The sequence below is a fragment of the Calonectris borealis genome, chromosome 1, assembly GCF_964195595.1.
Source record: "Calonectris borealis chromosome 1, bCalBor7.hap1.2, whole genome shotgun sequence".
Lineage (NCBI taxonomy): Eukaryota > Metazoa > Chordata > Aves > Procellariiformes > Procellariidae > Calonectris > Calonectris borealis.
Window position 1 is genome coordinate 131,472,692 of NC_134312.1, and position 27,777 is coordinate 131,500,468.

A 27,777-nucleotide genomic window follows, 5' to 3' on the forward strand; every position below is an offset into this window, starting at 1 on the left:
AAACTAATTGGACTAAATATCCTGACGGTATCTGGGCCAGCAGACACGCCACCGCCACGTTTCACCTCCTCCTTCTCAGGCAGGCGCAGAGGGCAGTGACACCCAACAGCACCGCTGGCGGGAGCTCAGCGGGGGCAACGTGCTGACATTAGGAGACACGCAGCGTTACAGCGGGATGGCCTGTGCCGGAGGAGCTATTGCCAAAGTAGCTCCCGCACGCGCAGTGTAATTTAATGGGGCTGAAGCGTTCATAGAGCAGTGGGAAGAACAGCCGTGAGCCCTCCCCATCCCCGCCGCCGGCCAGGGAGCAGCGGGTGGAGGGGCTGGGGCAGGCCGGCGAGGAGGGGCAGACCCAGCCCGGCCGCCTCCCTGCCTCAGCTACACCGCGCTCGCCCATCCCGGCGGGAGGGCAACGGAGCCGGGCTCCCGCCGGCCCCGAGGGCAACGGCGGCACCCGTGGGGGCTCACGCGCCAGAAGCAGCAGCACCGGGAAACGCGTTTTATTAATTTAGTTTCAACGACAGCGGTACACCTCATTCAACTCGAGGTTTGGTGGGGGCTTTTGGGGACAGTGTAGTAGCACTTGGTAGGTAACCACCTTGCGGAAAAACATGAAGGCATTATAAGAAGTTTAACAGACGTGAACCCTTTAATGTAAAAACAGGCATTAAAATGGATTTCCAAGACCTGCCGTCCCTGCCTTTCACTTTTGCAGACGTTTCAACCAAGTGAGGGATTGAATCACCTGCACCCCAGTACTGCACAAAATGAGCTGAAAAACGGGAAGTAGAAAAAGAAGCTGAAGTGCACTAGAGTTGCAGATGACCTCAGTACTGGCATCAAATAGACTAAACATTCTTTAACAGGAAAATATTTTGAATTTTATTTTTTCACGTTATTATCAAGTACACAATTACAATAATGTCACACATCCCTATATGATTCTATGTATTTTGTTTTTTTCTTTTGTCTTTTTTACAAAGTGTACAGAGGGAAGGACGTATACAATATTTAACAGGGTATTTTCTACAGAACAATAATTTATATTATGTCCTTGTAAAAATCTGTACCTTTTTTAAACATTAAACTGAAACATCCATTTTATAGCATTTGCTAAGCAAATTATTTAAGAATTAAAACTAACCTGTAACTAATGTCAGTACATTAACAATAACTATAATTTCATTTTCTCTTTATACAGACAAATACATTTTACAAAATCCACTTGACCAAACCCTTAATTATTAAAAAAAAAGTTTCAACATTGTGCTTTAAAAAAAAAAAGTGTGTATGATTCCAGGCTACGTAAGAGAAAGAAAATGTGTAAAATTGTGTTCTTTGTCTTTCAGCTTATTTAAAAAAATAAAGTTCAAAATGGCTAAAATCCTCGGCAATGCTATGGGAATTTATGCAGATTTTGTACACTTTTCAGGTTTCCAGTTAGAAAACACTTCAACATAAGAGGGGGGGGAAAAAAAGTCGCAGGGGGGTACTCTGCAAGACGCGAATGGAAAATCTCTACTGGGTTTTACTGCATCTGATTTGGCAATCAGTAGGCAACAGACAGACAGCTACGGCCGTGTAGGAAATCCACTGACTTCACTGGGGATTTCACCGAAGGCACAGTGCAGCACATCTAGATATTACACACTAAAGGTTCACAGCCCGTTAGTAGCAACATTACACAGGAGCACGTCAGGCAAGTCTGGGGGCACTGTCAAGCAGGCATCAAAAGAAAAAAAAACATACAAGAAAGGTAGCGACATGGCATTCGACTCTCCTGAACTGCAAATTGAAACACAAGTATTTCGGCTTACAGTGAAACAGAAGGGCTGAGCAGTAGGAGCAGGGCTTGGTAACAAAACAAAATGCAAAAGGCCTAGGAGACGCACATCTGAAAGGAAACCTTTGCCCCGTTGTCACCCCAAACCCGAAAGCCTCACTGAAATTCCTGTTCGATTTCCACAGAAGTCTGCCTGCCTAGAAACAGCCGTCAACACCGGGCCAGGCTCTGAACCTCTTCCATTAGTGGATTGTCGGTTACAAATCTATCCTAAGCTGGCAGGCAGCCTGGTCCGAATCCTGCACTCCATCATCAACCAGTGGCTTCGGCGGGAATTTGAGCAAGGGGAGCAGGGCCGGGTCCTAAAATCTGGCATGTAATGAAATGGTGTGGGCTTTTTGCTCCACAGTTGCTGTTAAGGTACGTGACTTCGTGCTTGGTACATTTATGCTGCAATTAGCAAATGATATGGCGCTATTTTATAATAGTCTTCAGGTGGCAAAACTGCATATAATAATTGTAATGTTCTCCCAGCTGTTTATAAACAGATTAAAAGAACTGGGTTAATTCTGGATACTGTACTAATTAATAAACAGCAGCTTAACACAGCTGCTCATGGCTCAGGAAAAACATTCAATTTAGAAACAGTTCTGTTACTATCGTAAGTTATTTTTCTTACTAAGGGTATCTGCATTAAAACATCTCTACTGCTTATGAATGCATCTGCTCCACTCCATCCCCTTCTGAAGCTCTCACTGTAAATATCTCGTTTCCAAAATCGAGGCACCTCTTGGTCTTACATGTTACTCTAAAACACCTCACAATAAAAATGTGACTTGAACCACAAACTGTTCTTTCAAAGAAATACTAATATACATAAAAGCAGTAAGTTTGAGGTACGTTTACCGGCATGTACAGACAGTTGTGACCTATTAACTCTGCAAATGGAACAACAGTATTTTATGTTTCCAACAGTAAGACAGCAGTAAATTGAAAAAACCCCAACTCATTTTGTAACAGGCAAAACCTTTCAAAGACAAAGAAGCACAGAACAACAAACATAATATCTGAGCATACTTTTAAATTTGCCAAAGAAAGATAACAAATGCCTCAAACCTCTTTTTAAAAATTTTTCTCTCTGAAACCTGAATTAAAACGCAGAATAGTTTTCCGCAATAAAGTTAGATGTGTAACTCCTCAAATGGAAAATAGTTAACCTGCCACAAAGTCCATATAGTCAAAACAAGACAATCAGGTGGGCCCTAGTGACTTTATCTTCAGCATCACAATTCCCCATTTTATACACACCTCTGACAATTTTATCAAGAGAAATTTCATATTTTTAAAATTCACGACAAAACTGCATTAACATGGACACTGTGAGTATCAACGAGGTCAGTAAGATAAATATATTTAAATAAACTATTACGGTTGAAAAATTCAGTAAGAGACAGGGTTTACTTTATTAAATGCAACTTTATTGTTGCCATCTTTTCTTCATTTATTAAACAAACTGAATAGAATTCAGAACACGCTATTGAACAAAAGGTATAAAAGTCAACTAGAAGCAATAATCCTATTTTTATACAGCAACAAATCAAATGCACAGTATGTTTTTTTTGTTGTTTTTTTTGTGTGTGATCGCAGGTGATTGGCTTTAAAATAAGCTAACTGCCTGAAAGGCAAAATTCCTTTATAATTCCAGCCGTAAGTCTGTGAAAGAGACTTTAAGGCAGCCCAACATCTTTATGATGCCGCATAATGTGCTGGTTCTTCTCTGAAGGCCTTCGGAAACCTTTCTTGCAATACTCACAACGGTGAGGGTAGTCTTTTGTATGAATGGAAATAACATGCCGTTTGAAGCCTGAGGCGTCTGTAGTGCTATACTCACAGTACTCACATTGATAAACTTTCCTGCCACTGTGTGTTTTCATGTGTTTTTTCAGCTCGTTTTGTTGCCTAAAGCCCTTTCTACATCTCTTGCACCTGAATGGAAGATCTTTTGTGTGAACTGAGAGTATGTGGCGACTCAGAATGAACGGATCTGCAATCTTAAAGTCACAATGTCTGCACTGGTGCAATTTTTTACCCTTGTGAGCCGCCACGTGTTTTTTCAGTTCCGAAGGCCTATGAAAGCCTTTATCACACATATCACACTTATGAGGATAGTCTTTTGTGTGGACTGAAATTATGTGTCGTTTCAGATCACTCGAGTTTGAGCTCTTATGGTCACAATGCAAACACTGATGTGTTTTACTTTCTTGATGCATAAGCGTATGCTGCTGTAGCTCTTTGGTATCTGAAAAAGTCTGGAAACAAATATCGCACTTGAATGGCGTTTCCTTACTGTGTTTAGTCTTTACATGAGTTTTCAAGTTAGAAGAGTCGGCAGATCGGTATTCACAATATTGGCACTGGTACGGTTTTTCACCAGTGTGGATTCGCATGTGCTTCTTGAGCTCCGATGGATGGCGAAATCCCTTGCCACACTCCACGCAAATATGAGGAAAGTTCTTGCTGTGGACAGCTAAAAGGTGATGACTCAGTAACCCTTGTTCTGCTGTCTCATAATCGCAGAATTTGCACTTATGCATTTTATTAACGCCTTTGTCCCTGTGCACCATCTTGTGAGTAAATAAAGTTCCTGCGTGAGAGAAGCTTTTCCCACACTCATCGCACTCAATAAGCTTTTCTGTTTTGTTGGTCAGCTTATGACTCTCCAAGTGGTTATGTAAACTTATTTTTTTATTCGTAGTGTAATCACAGTCTGTGCATCTGTATTTCTTCTTAGTAAGAAGGTGCTCCGGGTGGTTTTTCATGTGCCTTTTCAAGAAACCTCTAGATTTAAATTTCTTTCCACAAATCATGCAGGGGTAGACTGTCAACGGATGACCATCAGGGCCAATGATTATTGCTGAAAAACAACAAAAAACCCTTCCTCAATATTATACAACGATATTACACTTCAATAAATGTCGTATTTCAACCTTAACAGTAAGCTGAATCGTTAAGATCAGAGTCAGAAACATACACTACCCTATATAATAAACAAGCTTGTTACTGGGTTAGGTAGAAGAAATTGAGGGAATTACTACTTTCATTCATTATCGTTCCCAGGAGAAAGGAAATACTGTTTTTTGATGGAGACAACCAAAGCATCACCCAGCTGTTCTTCACCTCAAATAATTCTACTTTGAAGAATTCTGACCAAGTTTACACATTAAATACACGTAGAAACCGACGCTGGTGCAAAGAACAGCAGCCAGCTTGTTGAACTCAGTATTACATAGTAAGCATAGCACATGATCTTCTTTGACTTTCCACGAATCTCTGGATAAAGTTTAATCTGGCAGTTTAATCACCTACCGCTGACTACAATTCACACGTCCCCAAACTAACACCGCCTTCTTGTGCCATCTGTCACAGTTACAGTCTGAAGAGGTATCACGCAGGAACCAGTGAGAACACATTTCACATACAGACACCTCAAAGCTTTGGAACTTACTTGAACTCATCCATCAGCCTGATTTGTTTACCCTGAATTTGTCTAGGCATGCTAAAAAGCTCTTTTCCAAAAATGTTTTAGAAGGAGAACTGACTAGGTAGCTGGAAATAGAAAAAGCAAACTTTAAGATTAAAATTTGCCTGGTTTACTAATTCAGTGCTAGACAAAACAGAACTCCTACAGTTAAGTCACAATTTGGAAAGAAACTTTTAGTATCATTTAAGGCAAAGCTACTAAAGGAAACAGTCATGTGCTTTTTCAACTTTATCAGACCAAATAAATCATTCAGACCATAACACAGTAACAGCAGAAACCAAATAATGCCAAAACAGCGCATCTGTTCTTACAGCTGCAAGTAAGAACACTGGCATGAACATCAAGGCAATTTATTTCACAATTAAAACAGGAAAGGGTATAGAAGTTACACTATCTACTGCAACATATAAAGTTCAGATTTTCCAGTTACTTATTGAGCTGATATAATGAAACGTATTGTTTTATATCTTTTCAATAAAGACAAAAAGCCTCTTTAAAAAGTACTACTACAGAACACTTTATCTAACACCACCTTTAAAAAAGTTACATTAAGCATTAAAATTGGTGTGGCAAGTTAAGTGTATAGGTTTTTAACCTTTTGCTATGATACGGATTTTTTCTATGTCAGAGACTGTTTCCTTTAAAACACCCCCCACAATCCAAACTAGCTATGTATTTAAAAACTTCAAAATAAAATATGGACTCATTTATGACGGAGAAGTGTTGTCAACAAAGTAATTCCCAAAATAATCACTGCTTTTTACAAGAGTTTGCACACCCTACCAGCAAAGTACCTCTGTTCATGGATAAGTGCCTAGAGGAACGAGAGTACAGCCAGCCACCAGATACTCACCTGTTTGATACTGCCTAGACTCAGGTCTCCTTTTTTTCTTTGGTTTTTGCTTAGCCAGTCTCCCAAGTCCAGCTGACTCATCTATGTGCAAAAGAGCACTTGCAGTGCCATTCCGACTTTCAATGCCATCATTATTATTACCTAACAAGATAAGTTAAAAAGTTACCTATCATCATCACTCTACAGATTATTCGAGCAACAAACTCTACAATGATAGTAGAAGAAATTATAAACTATTACCTGGACATTTAATCAATCCATAATAATGTACAGAATGAGCTGCAAAACTTCTCTGTATGTAACTTACGAATTATGTTTCGTATCGTGAATCTGGAAGCATTGGCTTTGTTAAACTAATTTTACAGGAGTACAGAATTTACAGGAATTAATGGTTTTCCATTTCACAGAGTTCTCCTTTAAATGCGGTATTTTTTGCATTTCTTTGGTTGCTAATTATGCCCAAAATGTTTAACATCCGTACATGATAGCTTGTCACAATATTTACTGTGCCCCATTTTCTTCTCAGTCCTGAAACACGTTCATGTGTGAGCTCCCACTCACTTCTGGACATATGAATTCACCTGATTGAAGTTTCTCACACACCAAGTGTGGAACTGCGATCAAAGAACCGTTCTGAACAGCCCATAAACTTGCACACTACTTACTATTTGCACACCTGATGCTTTAACACTTACAAATTCTTTCTACTTGGAACAAAGAGCATGCTCAGTATTGTATAATAGAAAGAAGGAAACAATCTTTGCCTCACAGAGCTTTGTGTTTAATACACAAATGGTATCACTGCATGTAAAACAAACACGAAAATTACAAGTAAATATACCTATATATATATATAGGTATATATACCTCTACCTCGGGAAGGTATTTATTGGCAATCAGTTTAACATTGGTGATTTAAGAGCATAAGCAAATTTTAACAATAAATTTTGTGGTTAAGTATCTACTTGAATCAATAAAAGGCAACAGTTCCTAGTGAAAGCAAAGCACACAAGTAAGACAGGAAGATTGAAGTGGAAGAATGCCCAAGATGCTTAGTAGCTGTTCCCTTTGTAGAGTGCCAAGAATGAATATTCACAATTAATGTAAGACAACTCAGAGCCAGGAACAGGCATGTGCAGAGCCTGAAGATTCTGATCTATATGCTAGCTCAAGCGTTGAACAGAAAATGTGGCAAGTGACAAACGTTGAAAACAAAAACCCATTTCACATCTTACATGCAGAAAGTCTGCAACAAGTGCATGAAGAGTCCTTCTACAGTATAACACAAAACAGGCCCCAAACATTTTCTAATACTAGAATAAAATTGCAAAAACTTTCTGGAATGTAAAGCACAGTGGGACTGGGCTTTGCTACAATACAGCAACAATACAAATCTAACATTTTAAGATGCCCTCTTTAAGTGGAGAAGAGTTCTGAGAACTGCAGATGACAAACCTCTGCCATTTTCATGCCTTAATGCTTCATTATTTCTTCCCTTCCCTACCACCCCTCACCTTGCATGTTAGGTTGCTTACTGCTGACAATGCAATGATTCCACTGTTTCCCACATTCTTAAATTCTCCTTTCAATTCCATCTCTCTGTTCTTAATACACTCTGCTCAATTTTCTCCTCCTCCAAAATAACTGAATGTTCAGTCTACAACTGTTGTTTCGAGTTGACTTAACTTCATTTTTAATTCGCACTCAACCTGCCTTCTGTCCTTTCCTCTTCCCTGAAACTGTGCTCACCAGTATACGGCCAAAGATAAGGCTCTGGGTGCACTACCATCCATCTCCTAAACAACTTTTAACACACGCTGCTCCCTGAAATCTTGCCCTCCCTTGACTTACGTCTGTGATTCCAGTCCCTATCGCATTCTCAGCACTTTCCTGCCATTTGTTTGCTGGCATCATCACCACAATCCACATCATGCAGACATATAACCTGAGTTTTGTCCCCTACTCCACTATTTCTTCCGCATCGTTTACTCAAAGTATGTTTAGAAGGAGAACGGGGCAATACAGAAACATTTCTAAGATGAGATTTTGCTCTACCAGCTTATGTAAGTTTTGGAAATCAGTTTGTGCACCAGGTGGTGCTCAGATACTAACGTTCAAGAAACAAGGTTCTGCATGCTGGAAATATTCTCAAGGTTCTGCTATAATTTTAAGCTGTCTCCTTCCAGCTTCTTTTTTGTTAATCAATTAAATTATTTCCATTAGTGAAATCACATATTTATATGTTCCTTCTAGAAAGCATTTAAATCAAGCTAAAGGTCAGTGTTGCTTTTCACTGTTACACTGAATCTTACATATTCCCATCTGCTTTTTTTTTTCCCCAAAATAAAAATATTCAGTTCTATTCCCAAGCCAGCTCTTACTGTGTCCTAAAACTGTGAAGGACAGATGTACTTTAGATGCAATTTTTCAGCTGAAAGCTCATGTACCTCCCCTTCTACATCATGAAAATATGTAGGAAAACGCCTGTTAAAAAAGGAATAAGAAGCATTCTGCCCTACAGCTTCTTTCTTCTTCTCTTTTTAATTTTAAGGCTCATTATGCCAATAAATCATTCTTAAACTAAAACTTTAAAAACAAACACACAAGCACAAATACTCCGCTACCCTCCAAAAAACAATCCCCAACATTTTGCTATAGACAGTGTCACCAGGAAGAATTCTTTGAGTATTACCTACCATAAGCTGCTGCCCAAGCTATGGGCATGAAAGTTTTAATTTCAGTGTCATCAATTTGCTGTTCATGGGCCACTGCTGCATCCTCCTCTCCTACAATCACTTCCATATAAACCTCATCAGCTATTTCTGCAACATCTAAGAGAAAAAGAAGTCAAGAAAAAATTAATAGGAACACTGCACTGCTGAAAGTGAAAATCCCTGTTCCCAAATGAAAGCCACCTACTTACTTAAGTCTTCATCTTCATGCTGAGAATCATTTACAGTCATGTAAACCATTTTCTCCCTTGGAATACGAATACTGCTATTTTGATCAAGTAATCCAACTGCGTGGTCATTCTCTGGCTCGCTCTCCACAATGTCTACTGTGCCCCCTAATGAGGAAGACCAGAGCAAAATATTTTAAATACACTTTGTTCAAATTCTATGCTAAACTGCAGAAAACAGAAAGTTTGTCACTCTAACATTAGACCTCCAGCTCTTTACAGATGACTTGAAAGAAACAACAGTCTCTAATTATGCAAAATTTCAAATGTCAGGTTGGAGTATTCTAAAATGAGCATATTTTACCTAAATCATCTTCTCCAGGATCTGCTTTGAATATATAGACCTTGATGACTTCTGGACAAATGCCATCCACTTTACAAGAGCCACTTTCTGACTCTGCTTCCATGGTAATTTCAGCAGAACCTTCGTGTTCTATCTTACCAGCATCATCCACTACAAAAACAAGTTATTACAATTATCCAGTCATATACAGACAGACATATATGAAAGACTTTATTACTTTATTACTCAAATTTGGAAGCAGTTTAAAATTACGTTGTGATAAAGAACCTACCCATAAACATTTTTTTCATATCCTTGAAAACAATGACAATAAGCACAGGAATAAATTCAAGCCGTATCTTCTAGTTAAGGGGGAAGTGCAAGAACGCTGCAGTGGTATGACTAGAAGCATGAGCACCACACCAGGCAATGCTAATAGGGAAACAGTGATCTGCAGCAAGATGATGGTAGGAAGAAACTGCACATAGTACTTACTCTGAGGCATACTTTCACTTATTCTCAGTTTTAACTGCTTTCTCCTCCACAACTAATAAGCTATTAACTGTTTTTTTTTCAAAAGCATTATCTGTTGCTTAACCCTGTCTCTAATGCAAGCCAGTCAGACCTGGTTCCTTGCAAAGCGGTGTTATTGATGCTTCTTCAGCTGACTAGAGAGGAGACCTAAATGAAAACTACAGGAAGAAACCCCTCCACTTTTCTCATCCACTCAAGAGCTGAGGCATCGAGCACAGTATCAAAGCGCTGCCCTGATGCTTCAGCATTGGTGAACCTACTCAACTAATCGTTCATGGTGAAAGGGACTTGCACTGGATTTCATGCTGTAGCCCTATATACTCTCCTTACTATTGTCTCAAATTTCGCTCTCTTCCTTTCAGAAGTGCACCGACACCACGCTTCAGTCTGAATTGCCATAACTTGCCTAGGCCTCCCACATAAGCATGGCTAACAGCCAACTTTATGAGGAACACATTTCTGATTTTTAAGGCATACTCCACATAGGCGCACGCACACCCCCCATCTTAGTTTACCAAGCACGGGTTTTCAAGAAACAAATACTAAATATGCGTTCATATCTCAAGACCTTCAGAGAATCTCCCCATTTCAGAAGCCTCAGAAGTATCTCGAGTGTTGAGATTATTTAAGAATTCTTAACATGATGGCATACTTTTGTAATTTGTGACTTTACTGTTGATAAAGTCACTTTTGGAGGCTGACATGGCTCCCTCAGAGCCATACATAACTTCAATTCATGACAAGACGACATGAAATTTATACTAAAGGAAGTGTAAGAAATGTCCCATAAATGCTGTAGAATTTTTAACTACCACATACAAAATGCTTAATAAAGTATGCTTATTTTACTGGCACTCATTAAACTACCCTCATAACGAAATCATAGCTTTACTGCTCAGTAACCGCAACTCTTCCATTTACTTGAAGATCTACTTAAAAAAAAAACAAACTCAAAACATTATTACTATTATTTTCCTGCCATGAAGTCAACAAATTAGTCTTTAAATTAGATAAACTAGCATGTGTTCTGTCTCATGTATCAAACACAACTGTATTTAAGTACAATTTCTCAATCAGCCATCATTATTCACAAAGAAATATGAATAACATTAAACTGTGAAGCACTAAAATAAATTAGTCTATCTCTCTCCTCACCAAAAGAGCAGCAGAAAAAACATTACATACTCTTATGGCAAGTTCATGATCAATGGCCACTGTACAGAATGTTTCAAGCAGTACGATGTTTAAAAAATGATTTTGTGCCACAGGACAACATAACATCTTGTAGCTGAAACCTCAAAGCATTTCAAAAGTAAAAACCTTAAAATTTTCTTTTGAATCATGTTAACAACGTAGCTCCACAGCACGTATATTCAGTTATTGAGCAGACTTTCATGAACTCTTTGGCATATGCATGAAACACCAAACATTATTGGAACTACAACAAAAAGAAAACTTGCTTTCGTTCCTACACTAGATTTATGTAGTTGTTCTCCTTTAACTTGACTGTTTCCAGTGTCACGCACGTGTACTTGGAAGGCTTTCAAATCAGCGTAGACTGATTTTACACTGCTGAAGCCAAAGGGGAAGTCTGCCACCAAGCTCAACTGATGCTGGAACATACTCAAGGAAGGAAAATTATGGCTGAAGCAATCAAAGAGAAAACAAACCTACATGCACCGTGTGAAACAGGCTGGTTTCTTTTAACCAAAACAGAGTTTTTTACTTCCGTACATATCAATGGAAGTATCCATTGATAACATTCACACAACAGACAATTCTAGATCTTAAAAATATGCTCCATTTACTCTTTGAAATAAATTCTCCGAGGTTCAAAGTCATCTTTTAAACAACATGATTTTAAAAAATCATTATATAATTTAAAGTTTGTTTATCCCTGATCTCCCTCTATGTGTGTTTTCAACCCAACACCCAACAGTGTTTTCAAAATGTAACAACCGGTTTAAATATTTTTAACAGCACCATTAAAACATAAGGAAATTGATGTGTAGGAATATTAGGCCAACTTTTCTCATCCAAAAGGAAAAAATTTCACTGTGGTAATACTTGAAGAACTAAAGTCCCTGAGGGCTTGAAAAGTAATAGTATTTGCAGTATAGTAGCAAACAGGTAACAGGAAGAAAAGTAGGGTGGAAAGAAAAAGGTAGAAAAAAAGATAAAAATCAGAAGAAGAGAAAAACAAGGCAAAAGAGAACGGGTATCTGTCACACACAGCACCATTTCCATAGTATTTTGTCCTATGGCTATATAAGCATTTATCTATACTGATTCACTGATGTTCTGGCAGCTTTTATGAAATTTGATTTCTGTTTAACACTTTCCGCATGTTTCTGCATTCTCCACGTATCTCAGTCTCACAATCAAGAGAAAATTATATTCATAAATACTTGACTGATCAATGTTTGAAGTTGGAACTCTGATGATGTTTGAATTTTTCATTCAAATTCACAGCCCATCAAGCGATCCCACAAATACCATGCATGACTGATCTTCTCTCACATTGTTGCTCTTTGAAATTACAAAAAACACCTCCAAATGTACTTAAAAGTATTAGTTAAGCTTATAAGAGACCACTTCCTTTCAAGTAGAGATGCTGGGCAGTTACTAAACTAATCACAAGTCGCATGCTAGAAAAAAGTTCAGACTAGCATTATTCCAATGCTGTCATACCTTGTGCCTCCATTTAATTAGATATTAACTGAACACTAAAACTTTAAATGTATCATTTTTTTTCCCCTCTACTAGACGGTAGCTTTACTTCAGTAAGCAAGTGGATTCAGACTAACTCTCCAAGTTAAAAAAAAATAGAGAAAAATTATTAGACACAACGTTATTTTACATAAATTGCAAGAATGCATTTTATGGTTAGTTCGCTGACGCTCTTCACAGACTTCACTGATTAGAGGAGCCTGCTCTTTGCATACTATGAGCTGCAAGAAACAACTGAAAAACGTATGCGCTTCTGCAATGTTGCAATAATTGCTTCCATATAAAGATAATGCTTGAATTTTTATTAAAAGCACGAACAGATGAGAAAGGTGTCACACAACATGGAAGACGTGGCATATTTAAAGCCTATCTGGTTATCATTTACAAGGAAATCAACAAAAAGAGACAAACAGATTAAAAAAAAAGGAATAAAGAGTAAAGCAAAGAAATGAAAGATGCAGGCAAGTTTAACAACAAATTGTTTGTTTAATATGTGTTCTATCATGATGACAGCATTTGTCGCCTAGAAAATATTACATCTAATTAAAAAAATCATATAATGTCATAAACTATAATGTCCAACCAATAATTACCTCCTATATCTTTACCCTCCTATTAAAATATGTCCAATGGCATTTTTGGGACAGAAACAAGCTCCTGTGCATTGATAATAAAAACAGTATTTAAAACCCAGCTGAGGCCAGTTTCCCCACATAGGAGCATAAATGCTAGCCCAAGATCCTGCATGCTGCATTTGGTTAAATGATACACCTTTTGTTTAAGTATGACATACACTTTGCCCAATAAGTTGTTTTTAGTTTTTTATATCCAATATTTAATGGATCAGCAGATACAGCCTTTGTAGCCTTGCAGCCTTTTACTCCTAACTAGAAAAATGCAAATATCTGTAACTGTCTGCGTTTTTTTAATGAAACCATAAGCTTTTACATTCATTCTTTCCTACCATTTCTCCTCTATATGGGATTAATCAAGAAAATAAAAGGATTGTAAAAGATAAAATTCACTTACGCACTAAGAAACCTTCCATCTTTTTCAAGTATGTACCGCTCATGCTAAATAACACACTGAAACAATTCTTATAAACACTCTAAGAAAAAGTCTGACTCTACACCAGTTGAACGGATTTTAAAATCTATCTACGGAGCAATTACATGAGAATCATCTATTTTGCCAGCCTTTATGTTCCCAAATGATTCTCTTCGCTACTAAAAAAATGCCTATCATGGGATACTTGCCTGCTTACAAAATAAACAACCCTATTTAACCATTCTTAATGAAAAAGGCCACTGCTAACTATTCTGTTTTCTCTAAAATAGATTAAAAGCATGCTGTATTCCCCAGGCAGACTTTGTTCAGTTATCTGTGATAGAAACATTTTACTTGTACTTCACTTGATAGCAGAGAATTCCTAGTCCACTGAAGAAGTTATTTTTATCGTCCAGTTATTTCTTAAATAGCAAAGCAGGTTTCCTAACCTGTGAGAAAACAGAAATCTGTTCTATTTTGATTTTAATGCCATTGCCATTACACATGAGCAACAGCATACCCTATGTGCCTGAAGCTCCCCTCAGGGCAGCAATCTAGCAGAGGAGAGCTTCCTGAGCTCCCAACTGGTATCTAACAGTTGTCCTTCTCGTCCTGCTCTCCCCAGCATGCAAATCAGACTAAGCTCTGAGGCATCACTCAGCCCAAGGGAACTCTCATCTCCCTCACCTCTCAGGGTGACCTCCTGAGCAGCCTCAGCTGCAACAACTGTTGGTGCCATTCCAGTGGTCAGGCAGAAGCACAGCAGCAAGTTCTACCTCACAGAAAGAAAAACGTGATTTCCTCCATCTTTAAGAACCTCCAGGGAAAAAGAGGGAGGTACTTATTTATGCTAAAAAAGCAAATAAAAGCATTTTGTTTTCTTGACTAGAAGTCTACTGGATGGTCCTAATGAAGACATGAACTTTATGGCTTTGTTGATCAGATCCATTGCTTTCAACTTAAACATCCAACAAGGATGAGAAAAGATAGGTTTCGCCTAGACCTATGAAAAGATGTAATCATTATTCTCTCTCTTTGAGTCCCTAGGTTCTGATTCCTGTAATGAAAAGTGTTAATTCAGATACAACAAACAAAAGACATGTCTAATGCGGAGCAAAGTAAGGATTGTGGATGGACATAACATAGCCCTTGTATTTGCAAACATCATATAACTTCCTAAAACTGCAGCTTAAACTTTGTGAGGCTACCCTTCCCTCTCTCCAGACTCCCCTTGTCAATCCTCCTTTGTGCCTCACCATTTTTACTGCAATTAAATACGAGTATATCAGAGCACAACTTTTTGTCTTATGGAATGAGTTCATGCCAGAGGATGTGTCTTACTTTGCCAAATTGAATAAAATCAGACAAGCAAAAATCTTAATTTCCATCTTATGGTCAAGTGTAAGGCACTACTTTCCTTGGTCAGTAAATGCTGGGGGTTTTTTTTGTTGTTTTGACAAACACCAGCTAATCCCACCATTACTGTTTCACTTACGGAGAAATGATTTTCCAAGCCTTAAAATTTGCTACAAAATAATTAGTACCAGTGTGACCCAGAACACAATTTATCCTTTCCTGACCAAACTCATGAACTGGCTTGTTATGGCACATGTGAAAGAAAAACTGATTTATCAAGCCTCCTTGAATCCTTTTCAAGCTACTAACTAGTAGCAGTTTGCATTCTTTGTTGAGTGAATATCTGATTCTGCTCTACCATAAGTGCCCCAAATCCACCATGGACCAAAAATGAAGTTTGAGGGCAAAGACAAAGTATCCAAGAAAAAAGGTGAGTACAGCAAAAGGTAAGTGATAATATAAGCTGTGCCAAGAAACATTATCTTGGAAATGAAAAAAACCAAAGGCACATCAATGCAGAAGCGAAATTAAATCTAAATGGGAAAAGAAATATTAAAATACTGAGTTTATTGAAGTAAAGTCACAGAATGAAACCCACAGGGACTGTACTCTTTGAAGAGACAAACCAGTCTGAAACCAAGAAATAAGGTAGAAACACAACATTAAAAATTACACGTAGATTAGTCAGATCAAAACAGGTATTTTCAGGATAAAGCTAAGAAAATTATCTTATTTCAAGAAAATCTATATAGACTCAGTTCATTAGGAACAAAAATGGAAAACACTTAAAGAGAGCCATACGACAGGAAAACGACAGCAAAAAGATTTTGCCAATAACTTCCGTTGAAGAATATAGACCGAGAAACCTACAACAGAAAGAACACAAGGTGTCATCCCCTGCTTTGCAAGTGACTGGATAAAAGAAGACAGGCAAAAGCATCCTGAAGAACGCAGTCTAGCTCCCAGATCTGGGAAGCAGCAACATCTGGCTACTGTAATGGCAGACAAAATTACATTCCAACATCTGCCCCAGCAGTTCAGGGAGGTTTGCCAGAATCAAGCAGATTTACAGGTTAGGATGAAAAATCAAAAACTAGGCTGATGTTACCACCTTTTAAAAACCACCTAATACTAAGTTCAACTGAAGAACTGAGACAGTCAATAGATCAATAAACACATATATGGCCAATGAAAAATAAAAAAAAAGGAAATTAATTCAAATAATGTTTTCCATACAACGAAGAGACTATTTGGCAAGATAGTCTTTACTTGACGGAAAAGCACTAGACTCTGACTTCACAACCAGAAGAACTTGTTATGCAGGCTTTAAACACAGTAGGTGGTAATAGGGAACTTCCCTTTAAAATGAACTGTAGAACATACTTAGCATTTTAAATACAAATAGAAAGGATGCATGTTTTGTAGCATAACGATTGTTTTAAATGCTGGCTTATTTAAGGTTCTGAATCTAAACAAAGTACATTGCAAGACTATCAAGAGGCATTTAATATTAAATAGAGCATGAAACTGCAGAAATACATGACTGAGAATGGAGAATATCCCAGCACAACTGAACAATTAAATTCCTATGTTTTCTGCCAGTTACTACCTGTTGACGACTGGTACATGTAAGACGACTTCCTAGCTGGGTGGGTATTTTAGGGATCATGCAATATGGCATCTACCAAGACATTCTGGCAACGGTTAAATGGGACACGTATCTGCCCGCCCCTCTCACTTGAATTTACACAGACACAGTTTGCAAAGTGTTCCTATGACAGCAGCCCCAGAGGCTTCACTCTGCTGCCCATGCTGCAGGATGACAACCTGCAGGGGAAGGGTGAGCAGAGAGACAGGAGCAACAGCATCTTAAAGAGCTACAGTCAGGGTAAGAAACAGGTAAGGATCACCACCAGAGTCTTTACACAGTCAGGCCTCAATTATCCACAAGTGGATTACCCACTTTGTGGCTAACTATGCTGCACGTACAGAAGTATATGAGCTGCTTTCATCTGATCTAACTCGGGTCTGGAATCAGAAAGTTGTATCTGTACCATAATGTACAGGGTGCATTTATTAGTTTGGTTAAACACTATTTCAGAGAGCAGCATCCCTGATCTATTTCACCTGAGTATGATCTTGCAGCTTAATTTTACAGTATTTTGTGTAATCCATATTTTGCATTATCCCATTTCATTGTTTTCCCAGATAATAGAGAATTAACTGTACCTCATATAAACTCAAAACATGGCTGCACAAGGTTACTCAAGGAACTCAAGAGATGATAAATTAAGAAATGCAGTGATCCTAGGTAAGGAGAAGCAACATTAAAATCCATAAGCACAGAATATAAAATTAAAACAAGTTATTATACATTTCAAAAAAGTGTCCAAAGGAAAAAAAAAAGAAAAAAAAAACAAAAAAAGAAAAGAAAAAAAAAGGTAACTGAAGCAGAGCATGAAGTATGCCTCACCAGTGGAGTCATTTAATGCTACACAAAATTGAAGTGCCTGAAATGGCAATTAAACAAACCAGCCTAACAAAGCTTTTCTATTTCTACAACAAACAAATGTTCAGCTGTGACACTCTGATGTTCCTAGGTGCTGCACTGAGGAAGCATTATGCTAAGTAACATACTTAGAGTAAGCTCTAGTTCCCACAAATGGATATCCTCAGTAGAAACAGGATTGATGATATGCTCTGTTTTTCTCCACCCTCTACTTTTAAGTCTTTTGAAATGTGATTCAAATGGATTGTGCCACTGTTCCTAGGGGAGATTAAGATATTCATGGTTGCTTCTCAGCTATGAGCAGCAATAGCTACTCTTTTTGTTAGCAGCATACCTCTGTCCTTTGCTTTATCACGAGAAGAAAACACATTCTAACAGCAAAAAACCCCATATTGTTGCCTGTATCTAACTATAAATGGGGTGGAAGGGGTGGGGACTTACCAAAAAAACAAGACAAAGATAACAAATTGCCATTTGGACTTCCAAAAAACAGGGTTTTTTACTTTCCCGTTTCCGTGAAATACTTTTCTTTTCTTAATGTCTTGGCAGTGATCTTAGTAATCTGCATATACATGCGTTTTCAAACAATGTCACATTTATTTTCTTTCAGTTCTTACTAAGTATATGGCATTTAGTTTACTGGAAATCTTACTCTTTTGTTCATATGCTATAAAATGCTACAGAAATAATTCATAATCAGACATGCAGTTCCCAATATTTCTCTCCATTAGTTTCACCAGAATTTTTAGCTGGTACATGTTCCTAAAAATACCCCCATTTGAGTACATATGTGAGACCTGCATTTCATTAAATAATACAGAAAATCTGGTTTTGGTACTGTCATAAGCCCTCCCTCAGATATTTCAAGCACCACCCAGGCCCATATCATAAGAATTTCGATGGCTTTACCCAGACACTTACAGGAAATCATAAGGTAATCTTCACAGTTGCCCTTCTCGTCTTGATGTTCCACAGGGATTCCATTGGCATCGATCACTGCCTCTGATGCACAGTCTGCCACCAAGACTTCTTCAGAAACAACATCTGTTCCCAGGGTATCAGTGACAATATCTGCTTCTTCAACGTTATCATGAACTACATGTTCTACATGTCCAACTTCAGGTACATGCATTGACTCACTTGTCAGTACATGTTCTGGTATAGACATGGCTTCTGCTGTTATGTCAGAAGCTAAAACATCGTCTGGGACAGTGCAATGAGCCAAAGAAACCTCTTCGGCTACGTCTGTGTCCAGCACTTGTTCGGGAATAATGACAGTTTCAGATACGTCTGGCTCCTCCATGATATCCGGGCACTGAACATCCTCGATAACAACATCCTCAATGACATCTTGGATTACTACAGAATCTGGATCATCAGGAACAAAATTATGCACGGTTATATCTGAGTCGACTACATCTGAAACAAATACTGTTTCCTGTACTTCCACAACAATCTGATCTCCATCCATATGTCCTGCATCAGCTCCTGAAACACATAATTAAAATAGCAGTTAAATTGTAAAACTAACTCAGATTAAGTGGTTAATAATTGAAATTACTTCTATTTTACTTCAACTTTTACACTATGCTGCAATTTAGTAGAACAGGCATAGTAGCCTGTAAGCAATTAAGAGATTAGGCAGATATATGGGGAGCTGATAAAGCAAGTCCTCAGTAGGTGCTAACATAACTAAGATGAACAACATTTTCTCTCCTGGAAAAGGTTACCAATTTTTAGACTCTCCCCCAATATCCAAACAACTATTACTTGACAGAACAGTAGCTCATTCATATTGCTCTGAGTAATAAAAACAACCGAAAATCGAAAGCGACTACTCTACACAAAAGCATTGATGCAGCATAGCACTTTTTAAGCAAAAATAAAGTAAACAACAAACAGTCAATAGCATCTAATATGAACACTCTTCACTACACATTATCTCCAGACAGACCTGTTGGATCAAAAAATGCATTTGGCTCATGTGGCTGCAATTCAAGCCCATCTTCATCCATGGCCTTTAACTCTCATCAGTCACAGTGTCTGTAGAAGGTAAAGAAGAAAGGTTATTTAGCTCGTGTTATGCTATGAAGGTTGCCTCTGCCTGTGCACTCAAAAGCAGAAATTTTGGGCTCATGGAAGTTAACAGATAACACCTCTTGACTTTAAGATGGACCACATTTCACTCAGGGTATCTCTGTTTGGGATTCCAGAAATACTACTCAGGAACACCAAACACCCAGGGTCTGAATAAGACGAGTGTGAGCTCCAATACTGCAGGTCCCTTTCTCAAAACCCCACAGCTCCACAAATACAGAAGCAGCTGGTAACAGGAGATGAAAACATGATTTCCTTATAATCTTACAAAGAAAAAAAAATTAAGACAAAGCCTAGACAAGTTCACACTCAAGTCTTTTTTGGACGGTGGGGAATACAGCATTGTCAAATCAATAAAGCTTGATAAGGTAAGTTAGACAGCTAATAATCTGAAATGCACACCGCTTTTGATGTCCCCTGTGTTCATACTTGGGCAGTCAGGAGGAAGTTACTCTTATGTCACTTCAGGAATTGAAATCACCAATGTAAACTGCTTCCAGAACATAACACCATGTTTTCAAACTCCAGATGTGTGAATAGTTTAAAAACTCCTGCCCCAAGACAAAGTACCTATCTGCTTTTGTATTAAAAAATATCACCAGTTCTCAAAAATTACCGAATGTCATATTCTGCCACATTTCTTTGAACGGAATGTCAACCTTTCTTCAATGCATAAGAACAACTTAAGATTTCAATCTTCTTAACAAAAGAACCAAACGAGACCAGAAAGTTAAAATACTTAATAAAATCTGAAACTGCAATCTAAATTTTGCTGCGTATATATGTGCATTATAATTAGGATCGGGCAAACCTAGCTGAGTAAAATGCGATCTAACATAAACTTGTACTACTCTCTTGCACTTAGTCCAATAGTTTCTTAAGTGCAGAACCAGCAAGAAGCAACAGAACGCTGCTACACGTTTCTGCTCATGTTTCTGTACAAGTGGAAGATGCGATTCTTCTTCCTCCAAACATTTTTCACAGTGACAGGCAGAAATCTCCCCATTCCGGTGATACTTTCACAAAAGACCTAGAGAAAACATTAAGATTCTTCCCAAGGTTTCCATAAGAATCATAACCTTTCCGAATTATGTCAACTAACATTTACGCTAATTAAGTCTTCATGGGGGAAACTGTCATACAAAAGAAAAAATTAACAACTACTCCAAAACACAAACCTACAACCATAATCTGTAGCGAGTATTTTCTAGACTTCACCATTTTTTTAGCTCAACTTTTCTCAACTCTTCGCAGCTAACCACCTAATTTATAGATCTCAGAAAATGTATTTTTACAAGTTGAGGGAGAAATATAGCCAGAAATTGAACTGGAGGAAAAGCGGCGGCAGTCTAGTAATTTTCCAAGGGGTCCCATATTTGTGTGATATTCAGTTGGAAGGCCCCTATATTTTAAAGGCAGCTGCGCTAACAAATTATTGTGGTGTCCAGCTGAACATAAATCACCTCACAATTATTCTGACTGCCAAGCATTTCTGTCAGAAGCACCCACTATTAACAGGAACAGCTCATCACACAGATGCTTTTTTCAGAATCAAGAACAGAAGAAAAGCATTTCTCAGCCTCAGATACAAGACATATCTTGACTGATGGCAATCAACTTCTGCCATGCCACAGAAACAAGAACAGAATAATAAGGTTTCATACAGTCATTTAAGCAAGAATTATTCATACCCAAATTGGTTTACTTCCATCTATTCAGTATACACCTAGCCAGTTTATTACAAGGATCTTTCCTATTCATCTTGCCATCTTTTCTGTGTTGTCTTCAGTGTTTAGTTTCTTCTTTTCTGTTGCTTCTTCTCCAACTTCTTGTGTGCCTATACCTATAGCATGTTCATTACATCCTCGTCGCTCATTTAATCTCTCCAGCTTATAACTACAGCACACTCCCATCATTCACACAAAGCCATGCTACTCATCAATTTGTAGCAAAGATTGTATCAGCGATTCAGAGATTTTTTTGGAGAAGGCAGGGGGGATTAAGGGTTGGCGGAAATAAATTGCCTCTCTCCTTGGGCAACACACACATAAGCAGCTAGCACTCGCTGTCCAGCTCTCTGGGAAAAGTCAAGACATTTCTGCCTGTGCTTTTGAGGATTGTATTATCATACATATTAGCCTCTGATCGGCTGCAACCCAACCAGCTTGAAGTGCCAGTTCACCACTAGCTACTAGAAGAACTGGCATTCGTTTTCTCCGCTTCCTGCTTTCATCACCCACCTGACCACCACTCCACCACAAATTCCTACTTCTTATGATTCATTCAAGTACTTTCTCTATCCTATACTCTCCCCAAATTCCTCACTGTCTCTATGAGTGAGGCTCTCCTTCATCGTCCTTCTGTCTATCCTCTCCAACCATGAGACCCAGAGGCTGCCACCATTACTTCCCGGCTTCCAGAACGAGCCTGTTGACGCCATCTCTTCACTGCTGCTCTCACTGCTGCCCAGATTCCAGGCTACTGACGCTAAAACCAACAAGTCTCTGTGGTGTTCACGATGGTACAGATTCATAAAGACACTGCCACCACCAGTGACAGCCCAGCAGACCTTCAGCTGCATACTCTGCATAACAGTGTGGCCTCTTCTGTATTGGCGAGGTCTGTTCACCTACAGAGGCATAATATCTGGAAAACAAAGGCTCAGGTTCTACACAAACTGAAGTTTCCCAGGCACATGGGTTTTCAAGACCGAGTCTTAAAAAGGCCACAGATTTATGCTTTGGTACTTGTTCCAAAGAAGAAGGAAAAAAACCCTTACCCTTTCACTGAATGAGTTTCTTCCTAAATAAGGTTTCCCATAATGCGCTTTTGCACCCAGACCCAGCCAAAAAATTCATGTACAGAAATTCTTACCCCTGTGCAGGACCATACAGACTTTAAAAGTGCTCCACTAGGGCATAGACCCCATCTCCACAGACTTTTGCTGCAGAAAGAGGACCAGAAGAGGATGCAGCCATTTAAAAAAAAAAAATTAACTAAACTATCTAAAATGGTAAAGGTGCCTAAATCAAAATCTGCCATCCAAAAAGGCATCAAGGCATTTGTCCATGGATGGGGGGAAAAAAAAATCCCCCAACATTTCCTGAAATCGTTTCAGGGTTTGAGCATTCTAACCAGCAGATGAGAAAATACTGTGTTTCTTCCTGCTTGCTCTTCTTCTGAGCAGTGGGCCAGCAAAGGGCCCAAGATTCAGCCACACAAAGGAAGGTATGCCACACGGTTGTGTACCAACCGGCAGCTCCATGATGAAGGCACTGTTCTGCGACACGAGAAATACCAGAGCGTCCTGTTGCGAGCACCACGCCGAGTATCTTCAAATTCCTGGGCAAGCACCCTAAGCTCTGTGGTACCGTAAGGCTAAGAAGCAATCCCAGCAGTTCATTTTTCTGCGAGATTTCAAGAAGGGCAGAAAGTCCTCTCAGTTCTTTCAAAATATTCCAGCTGACACTTACCTCAGGAGCAGCTTCTGGCACCGAAGCAGACAGAGGCAATTTTCAGTTCCGGTTTGGGAACCTAAACTCTCAAAGAGAAGCAGGTGCCACTTCCCTATACTTAGTCCTTCTCAACACCCAAATCTACGTGGTTCTTTGTTCCAATCTCAGTAATTCGGGAACTGCTCTTCTACCACTACAACAGAAAAAGCCTAGGCACTTAAAACCAGGTTTTATACCTCTGAAAACAACTAAACATCTACATCTTTTACTTGGCTTGGTCTATGTCAGCCTCACATGGATCGAGAATTAATAGAACTCTGAAATACACCTAATTCTGTTTGTAAAGTTAGTTCTTACAAATTGATTTTTACCTATTTATTCAGAGACTTGGCTGGTTTTGGTTTTATGAAAGTCAAGGCAATATTTTCAAGTGGAACGACAGATAGCAAATTATATATTCATGGAAGAAATGGTATTAAGCTACTATCAATAAAATAACCTCCCAAAATAAAAACAGGTATTTTCCGTGAATCTGATCTTGAGTACAATCAGTCAAGAGAAGCAACGCAGACAGTGCACTAGTCTTGCCACATTACAAATCCTTGACTCAATAGGCCTAGCAAGGTAATCAAGATAGAATAAAAAGAAATAGACGAGCTGTCACGTTTTAAAGAGAGAACAACTTTAAAAATAGAGTTCCTTAGAAGAAAGAGCTTTAATATGCCACAGAAACTGTCAGTTTCTCTGCTCTCACAAAAAAAAAAAAAAAAAAAAAAAAAAAAAAAGGAAAATGGGAAAAAAGGAGAAGGGGAAAAAGGGGAAACCTCAGAAAAGCCATCCTTATGAAAAAGAAATACCTAAGACAGTCTGTTGCCTAATCCTGAAGAAAGAAGAGGACATCTGTTTATTTGGGGTCAGGGGCATAAACCAAATACTTGCACAGCAAAATTCTGACCCTTCCCAGAAAAAACAAGGCATAAACAGCAAAATTCCCCACATCCAAGGCCCGGCCCCTACCAAAGCTGAGGTGACTTAGTGTACAACCATAACCAAGTTCCCATCGTGCCTTGCTACGTCACATTAAAAACTGCAGCATGCCTTGCATGTCCCAATTGGGCTAGAGCCCCGAGCCACCCGAAGCTTCGCTGTCGTTATGAGACTGCGGGTTCAGTCTACACTATTGCTGCAGCGTCACAACTCTCCCTACGTGACCCACTTACGGAGAATGCCATGTACACACAAGCTTTCAATCACACACACATGAAAGGTAAAAAAATTACACTCCTATAGCGTCTAATTCTTATCTTGGAAATAAGCCCCAGGATTATTAGGTGAGTATTAGGTGAATAAATGGAAGAATAAAAACAATGTTACAAATGTGATAGTGTAATCATTTAGCTGTTTATTTCTTGATGCGCCTCCCTCAGTTTTGGCAGGACAATCGGTACTGCTGTTTTCATTGCGATTTCGTAAAAAATAGCAAGTCTTTTCCTCTTTGTTGTAGTTCAGTGGTGTGGGTATTTGCAGAAACTGTTTAAAAATACGGGTTTTCTCCAGATTTCACAGTGATGTTGTGCATCAGACGACACCTAAGCTAATTCTTAACGAAACCTAAATTAGGGAAATAACCAGTCCCGGGCGCCCCTTTGAAACTAGCTTCCACTCAGCTGGGGGCCTCTGCAGGAGAGGGGATAGCCAGAGGGGAGGAGAAGCCAGCACCAAGGGGGGGCCCGCGCCTCCGCACCCGGCTCCTCGCGGGGCGGCTGGGCAAAGGAGGCCGGGGGCGAACCTCCCAGCCAGCGCTGCCCGAACTCCCGGCCGGCCGGGAGGAGAGGAGATCGCGGGGCTGACGCGCTGGGCGCCGCGGCAGGAGGGGGCACGGCTGGCAGCCCTGGCGCGGCCGCACAGGAAGCCGCCACGGGCCGGAAAGCGGCAAGCTCCCCTGCGACTCGCTGGCTGGCAGGCGCCGAGGAGGAAGAGGCGGGGGAGAGGGGGGAGAAGCGGGGGTGGGGAGGCTACGGGCTCTCCCTCTCCGGAGCCTGCGGCCCGGCGCTGCGATGAGCGGGGCCAGGGGCTCCCCCCTCCGGCCCGGCCCGGCCTGCGCGGAGGTACGGGCTATGGCGAGCGATTAATTCAAGATGGCGCCCAGCGCCCTCCGCCTCCCCCCCCCCGCGCGCCGCCATTTTGTCTCCTCCTCCAGACACTCTCCGAACCCCCCTCGGCCGGGCCCGGGGCCTGGCACCGACCTCGCCCGCCTCCCCCCGAGCCCGCAACCACCCCCCTCCGCTTCCGCTCCCCTCACGCCGCCGCCCCCGCTGCCCAGGGCCGTGCCGAGCGTGCGGAACCCGCCGACCCGGGCCCTGCGGCCCGCTCTTTTGCCGGAGCCCTGGCGCGGCCTAGCTGCGGCCTCCTCGGGGCCTGCGCTGCGGCCTGGTGCGGGCAGGGGAAGGCCCGGGCCGGGCCGGGCGGCGGGGCCCAGCCCCGGGGCTGCTTACCGTGCGGGTGGCGGGCGGCGGCGCTCGCCTCGGCGCGGCCTCTCTCAGCGCGACTGGGCCGAGCGCGGCGGCGGCGGCGGCGGCTGCGGCGGGGCGGGCGGGCGGGAGGGGAGGGAGGGGCCGAGCTCGGAGCTGAGTGGAAGCGGCCAAGCTCCCCGGGCCGGGCCCGCCGTCAGCACGTCACGTCACTGCCCGAGAGAGACCCAGGAAAAGGCGGAAGGGAGCGCGCCGCCGCCGCTGCCCGCCGCCTCGGGCCAGCCGCCCGCCGGGGCCGGGGCCGCCGGGCGGGCCGGGGGCCGCTGCCGGGCGAGGCGAGCCGGCGCGGGTAGGGGTGGTGGTGGTGGCGGTGGCAGCGGCGGCGGGGGGGGGGGGAGGCGCGGTGGCGCTCGGCTCCCTGCGGCTCCTCCTGCCGCCGCCTCCGCCGCAGCTCGGCCGCGAAGCGCCGCTCGGGGCTCGGCGTGCGCCCCCGAAGCGGAGCGGCTGCCCCGGGGACCCCCCTCCCCTCCCGGCCCCTCCATGCTGGCGCCGCCCGGACGAGCCTCCCCCGCCCTCCACCTCCCGCGGCCGCCATCCCGCGGCGCTGGCCGCCAGGCCTGCGGCCTGGCCGGGCCCCGGTGGGGGCCCGCGGGCTCCGCGTTCCAGCCGCCGTGTTTAACTCGCGTCTGCGCGGGGGGGGACGGGGGGTGGATTTTTAGGGTGCGGAAACTCCGCGCTGGGGCGGACGCGGGCCTTGGGCCGGGGCTTGCGTGGCCTCGAGTCACCCCGGCGCGGGGCGCGGCTACCAGTGGGAATTACTGCGAATAACGACAACAAACAACGACGATGAGGCGGCGGGCCTCGGTGCCGGGGTGCGGCGGCGGGCGCAGCCAGAGCCCTGGGTTTCCACGCGGAAGGCGGCCCCTCCACGCGTGACGGGACGGCGCACCCGCGGCCGCTGGCAGTTGTGTAGGGGGCTGCCGGTGCGCCCGGCCCGCGGTGCTCTCCCGGGAACCCGGGGGGTGGGGGGGTGGCCTTTTGTGGACGGTAGAAAATACGAAATACTGTGCTGTCGAAACCCAAGTCCTGGCTGGCAGTGTTTTCTCATCCTTGTCCTGAAAGTTAATCAGAATTTAATTTTTTTTTTTTTTTTTTAAGAAAAGAATTGATGTTGATCCATGAAAGATGCATCCTAAAGTTTTCGAGGCATCAGAAATTACATACCATGAGTAGCCTCATGGAGATGAGGAGGTACATTCGATTTGGTTGGAGTTCTTGCGTAATTGTGGGGTCAGGGCTTGAGTAGGCTACTTCGTATGCTGTTCTTGCCATTTAACTAAACTGGAAGGAAATTGGCTGTTGCGCTTATCAAATGATGCAAATGTGACTTATCTGGCCATGAACAGCATATGTGCACTGTTTATGTTGTGAATGAGCCTTTGGGTTCAGTTTTGACTCAGCTTTAATTTTATGCACTAGTCTTTTCTATCTTAACACACAGGCTTAAAAAGTAACTTGGGCGATACTTGTAGTTTATTTCAGTATAACATATGGTAAACATGTACCCTGCACCGTGCAAATTTTAACCATGATACTGAGAAAGGAAGAGGAACCATAATACTTCAGAAATTAATTCCTTTTATTTAATTCCATGAAGGCTGTAGTTAAACTTCTGTAGAATCAACCCAGACCTGTATTGCAGGAGAGGGTCCCAAAATACTTACCTTAAAAAGAATTGCAGAGCTTGACCACACATGTGATACTAATGTAAAATAGTCTTAAGTAAATGTTTCTGTCAGGACGGAAAAGGCCAAAAGAACAAGAGCAGAGAAAGATGATGGTAGATTCATAATCCACAGCAAGGTAGATCTAATACACAAAAGTAAAAAATGGTCTAACTATTCATTGGTTTTATTTATGCATTGGTAAGATCCTTGGTTGGAACATGTCTCTGATAGCTTGCATTATACAATGCTTTCATAGAAGCTTAGGCCATTAAAGTGGTTAAGGGACTGGAGCATCTGATGGATGAGGAGAGGCTGAGAGAAGTGGGACTGCTCAGCCTGGAGAAGAGAAGGCTCAGGGAGATTTATCCATGTGTATAAATACCCAATGGGGGAAGTAAAGATGGCAGTGCCAGGCTCTTCTCAGTGGTGTTG

At 41.4% G+C, this 27,777-nt stretch overlaps 1 protein-coding gene across 3 annotated transcripts; it reads right to left on the bottom strand.

The window, feature by feature from the left end:
- Positions 1–855: 855 nt before the first annotated feature.
- On the bottom strand, positions 856–25,734 carry ZFX (zinc finger protein X-linked). Of its 3 annotated transcripts, XM_075174772.1 has the most exons (8): positions 25,643–25,734; positions 19,550–19,638; positions 18,517–19,083; positions 9,441–9,590; positions 9,101–9,244; positions 8,874–9,008; positions 6,178–6,318; positions 856–4,697 (listed from the first exon to the last, which is right to left on the bottom strand). In XM_075174772.1, the coding sequence occupies exons 2-8, from the start codon at positions 19,608–19,610 to the stop codon at positions 3,511–3,513; spliced, it is 2,385 nt and encodes a 794-aa protein (XP_075030873.1). In that variant the 5' UTR covers positions 19,611–19,638; positions 25,643–25,734; the 3' UTR covers positions 856–3,510. The 3 variants fall into 3 exon arrangements, with proteins under 3 accessions (XP_075030873.1, XP_075030890.1, XP_075030883.1); XM_075174789.1 differs by lacking the exons at positions 18,517–19,083; positions 19,550–19,638; positions 25,643–25,734 and adding an exon at positions 17,316–17,393; XM_075174782.1 differs by lacking the exons at positions 8,874–9,008; positions 9,101–9,244; positions 9,441–9,590 and having other exon boundaries at positions 25,643–25,733.
- Between the last annotated feature and the right edge of the window lie 2,043 nt (positions 25,735–27,777).